This window comes from Perkinsus marinus (genome assembly GCF_000006405.1).
Source record: "Perkinsus marinus ATCC 50983 genomic scaffold scf_1104296941816, whole genome shotgun sequence".
Taxonomy (NCBI): domain Eukaryota; phylum Perkinsozoa; order Perkinsida; family Perkinsidae; genus Perkinsus; species Perkinsus marinus.
In genome coordinates this window covers 1-4,552 of record NW_003212353.1, presented here as the reverse complement: position 1 = coordinate 4,552, position 4,552 = coordinate 1, and the positions used below count along the sequence as shown (strand labels likewise).

Below are 4,552 nucleotides of genomic sequence, written 5' to 3'. Positions count from 1 at the left end.
TTGAGAATGTATGATGCTAGGTGCGACCTGATGAGGTGCAGAGGTTTGAAGACGTCCTGTACTTCGTAGTTGAAGAAAGGGAAAAACTTGGCTGTTGACATGAAGTGGAAATTTGGTATTTTTGTGGCGCGCGACGTTGATTTTTCAGGTGCCGCGGAACCGAGACTACAATTGTTGGCGATGAGGATCTTGGTGTGATCGATTTTGGCACTCAGTATACGACTCAGTCTATTACGAAGGAACTCGTTCTTAAGAACTCAGGAAGGAAGACTAGGACTGTGACTTGGCTGGTGAGGTCTACTACACATACCGCTGCTATCATCACGCGCGTCTAGGTCCGTGGAGAGATGGCAAGAGAGAAGGCATTGAAACAGCTTATAAAGGATGGGGTTGATCTAGGGAAGGCCAAGTTACCGGTGGTTCCCTATACGGTGCGACTATACTCTGATGATTATGTGCTGACTACGATTTGGTTTAGATCTATCCGAGAACAGCTACTCTAGCGAGCAATACCGGATATAGATTTACCGTTACAGCATGCAGCTCGGTGCAGGGCCTCGTAGAAGACGTTGCGGAGTGCATTGAGTGTGTTGGTGCTAATGACAAGAAAGGGAAGATGATTTACCAGCCAACTTTGAAGGTGCCGCTGGGCAGAGCTTACGATGGGGTCATGGGACTTACCTCGGTCCTCGTGATTTTCAGACCAATTTCGTCGCTCCGCTTTTACATGTATCGGAAAGCACTGTACGGTTCCGTTACGTGTGGAGTAGAGATGAGAAGGAGACTAGTATGATGACGCATCCACTAGCGATGACCAACACCTCTCCTTTACCTATAAGCTTCCAAGTTAAGGCCGTGGCGCCTTTCTACATCAGGTAGTAGGGCAGAGGCTTGTCGTCTACGTCAGTGGTTATTGCCAGGATGCCTTCTAATGAGAGAGCTGCGAATCTGGGAGGATTTGTCAGCTTGGACCCTAAGGCTACGGTGACAGTCGAGGTGGACTTTGACCCATCCTATAAGGTCGATCGTCAGAGTGCAGTGATGAAGCAGAAGCTATCAGTAGGTCTGTGGTTGTCAGAGTTAGCGCACGTGATGGCAGATAACATACCGGGACCACCCTCAGAACGATCAGGTCGAGGCGGTGGGAGAGGTCGTATTCCCTAACTTGTCATTCGATAAAGCCGATATTGATTTTGGAGCTGTGTTCAACCACGCAGTGACCGAGGTGGCGGTCCGAGTAGGATCGCTCATCTCAAGAGGAGGAGTGTTGCGATAAGTTTTGGTATGTAGGTGACCAACACGACGGAGGTGCCCTGCGAGTACAGCTGGGAATTCATCATAGTGGAGGACTCGGCCAAGTCCACTGATGAGGTGGGGTTAGCATTGCTCGGCTCCATGTGATGCTGCCATCTTACTTCAGCTCGTGAGGGTAGCCCCTAACGAAGAGTTCGACATTCAGCCGATCGCTGGGTCCATCTTGGCCGATGCCACTGAGACAGTATACTTCCGCTTTAACGCGATCCCTGATCGGCGCTGCGAGGCTGTTGCGAGGTATGTTGGCAAGAGTGACTGTTGGCGAGAGTGCATCATCAGGTGCAACGTTGTGGGTGGTCCGAGCTACGATATCAAGCTTCGAGGGCAAGCCTCTGATCTTGCTTATCGCATTGATAGAACTCATCTCGAATTCGGTGATGTTCAGTTCGACGACTTCGCCGAGCAAGAGCTGATGATATTTAACAAGGGCTGCGTGCCTGTATTCTACAGCGTAGATCTAGGAGGTATGGGGAGGAGGGTGCTAGTGGTAACTCCCGAGACAGGGAAGATCTGTGGCGATGGCAAAGCTGCATTGAAAATTAAGTTCTTGCCGGGTGAGTCAAGATGATGCTGCTTCCGAGCTGATTCATGTTGAAACACAGAATCGATTCGTGTGGTTGATTTCTACCGTTGCGGTGAAACACTGATTTTCAATATGCTAACTTCTAGACCAGCGCAATCTTCAGTGGCAGTCTTGTGAATCTGGGTGGTTCTGTTCGGTAGGCGTTCCTTCGGAAATCTCTGAGGCTTTTTTGATACGAGTATCGCATTTACCTGCGGTGACTGTGACCATTCGAGGCCGCGGGGTGTACCCAGCTGTGGTGTTGAATTTGCCGCGATCCAACGCGGAGGAGCATGCGAGGAAAATGACGGACATCGCAGAGGAGATCTCAGTGGACGTAAGATTTTGAAGCAGCCAGTTTGGCGAAGTCTAGCCACTTCTGGGATCATCTAGGTTCCTCTGACGGCTACACCATCCAAGGGGCCTTCGCGTTGGACAAGTTTCGCGACCTCTGAAAGTGCTATGATATCTAATACGTCCGAATTGGCGAATCTGAGAAGCTCTGCAGCGGCCCAAAAGAACAAACCAGTTGCGCCCACGGTGGCCTCCTCTACTATGAGCCGTAAGGGACCGTCTCATGGGACGGTCAGCGCACCGCCGCATACAGTAGTGCCGTTGAGTCACCATGCGCTGAAGTGAGCTCCATGGGAGTCCTTGCTGTTCACTATGTCCGAATTCTTGACAGGTGCGCAGTCGAAGTGGACAGAAGAAGCCTTCGTGACGCCTTGATAGTTCTCGAGACTGCACAGGGCGAGTCGACGTCTGTGGCTCCAATCAGTCGCAAGAGGACTCGAGAGGTGGTAACCGCAGTTAAAGGCACCTCTTTGAGCACGATCGATTCAGTTAACTGGGCAGACTGTGGCTGGGAGTTATGTTTGTGACTTTGGCGATATTGTCTTGGGTCATAGTCGTCGGCAGCCTTTTACGGTATATAACTGTCATACTTCTGAAGTCTTGTTGTCTATCAACCGAAAGGAGCTCATGGACGCGGGCTTCTTCGTCACCCCGGAACCCGTGAGAACTTTCTACCTCTGTGTCTTGAATGCCTTGTTGATACCCTTGCCAGGTTGGAAGCATTGCATCAGGAGGGACTTTGAGTATGGCGATTATAGCAGAGTTGCCCAAGGAAGCTGAGGAGGGTACGAGGGAACTGCTGTGGAAGCTGCCTATACGGGACGGACCGAGGTATGAGGTTATCTAGTCTCCGATCCGGTCGGGTCGGTAAAGCTCTAATTTTGTCATCAGTTATGCTATTCATATCAAAGCTCGCCACGAGGTCCCACAGCTTACACTACCTGTCAGCAGAGTTGACTTTGGAAAAGTCGTTGTCGGGCAGCGGGCGAAGTGAGCTTCTCAGTGGGCCTCTGTCGCTGTATCAGCAGCGACAATGAAAATGTCGAGATGGTTCGGTACGTATCTCAGGCGCTACCTGCGACTGGTCAATGACAAGCATGTTCCAGTCGAGTGGTCGTACCGAGTGCCGCCGAAGTCTGGCACTCCTCCTCTGCCATGGAAGCTCCCCTTCGGGATGACTCAGACCTTCGGGGTACTTGAACCTGGCCAAGACTCTATTGTGGAAGTAAGAGGTCCGCTGGTTCGTACATCAGTCCTACGACCGATAGTCTAACACTCGTTCGATCGGTGTTATTGGCCTCTGTGAGTACTACTCACAGAGTACTCCTACTCGTAGTACCGCTCACTGAGTAGCGTGGGGAACGATATTTGTTGACTGAGAGTAGGATCGGGTGAGTCTTCTGATAAATATCTCATACGTTTCCTGTGGTAGTTGTTGGTCGTCAACACTGTGGATAACACTGTTAATCACGATTAGTTCGCTAACAGCGTTGAACTAGGAGTTTCTATTCTGCGGGTGTCCAGCAGCCGTGTCTCAGATATGTTTCACGCCCAATGCAGTGGGAGCCTTCGAGGAGAAGTTAGCATTACGCATTAAGGACAATAAGCACCCGGTTGTCATATATCTATGCGGCTTTGGGAGTGCTCTGGAAGTGACGATCTTTACTTGGGACCTCCGCGGAGTTCTCTTGGTCAGGTCAACGTTACGCCTTCATCCTTCTTCCAGCTTGGTCCCATCTTGCCCTACCAGAGCGATCCGCCTTGTCGCCAGGAGATGGTTCTTCACAATCCCACCGAGTATCCAATTGAGATATACAGCTTGGAGTTCGACAGGGTGAGCTCGACAGGGGGGGAATATGTTCATGGTCAACTACATATGCTTGTGGTTTAATATCCAAATTCTGAGGAAATTTTTGGAAAATGCTTAGTGCACTTCCAGCCGAATTCATACGGAACCCTCTACAATTAGTGAGGAAACTCCTGAGCTCAGCTGAGGAAAGCGAATATATATTCCAACACTGATCATTCGGGCTTTTGCGCTCAGGAATATATTACTGAGGCGAAGATGCTCAGTGAGTATGATGGCTATGATGAACACGGCATTGCGGAGATGCCGTTGAAGGAAGTGGGGACACCAATATGGCGCCGCATAGCTCAGCACGTCGAGCGCATCAGATCCCAGGCCGCCCAAGAGGGCGAGGTGAGATGCGGGGGAGTGACTCATACCAATGAATGGAGATGCTCTGGTTATCATCCGGTCATGTCTGTATACTCCTCAGGTGCTAGAGGTAGAGACGCCGACAACAGAACGAGTCCCGGATG

At 50.7% G+C, this 4,552-nt stretch overlaps 1 protein-coding gene across 1 annotated transcript; it reads left to right on the top strand.

The window, feature by feature from the left end:
- Positions 1–148: 148 nt before the first annotated feature.
- Positions 149–4,430, top strand: Pmar_PMAR027492 (hypothetical protein; the record flags this gene model as incomplete). Its single annotated transcript, XM_002781566.1, has 19 exons — positions 149–290; positions 336–431; positions 479–640; positions 703–875; positions 921–1,059; positions 1,100–1,237; positions 1,291–1,371; positions 1,421–1,551; positions 1,594–1,868; positions 2,038–2,213; positions 2,270–2,511; positions 2,562–2,673; positions 2,720–2,890; positions 2,943–3,061; positions 3,122–3,220; positions 3,299–3,455; positions 3,769–3,882; positions 3,927–4,064; positions 4,275–4,430. Coding segments are annotated over 19 exons (2,821 nt in total), but the record flags the coding sequence as incomplete, so codon positions are not given.
- Between the last annotated feature and the right edge of the window lie 122 nt (positions 4,431–4,552).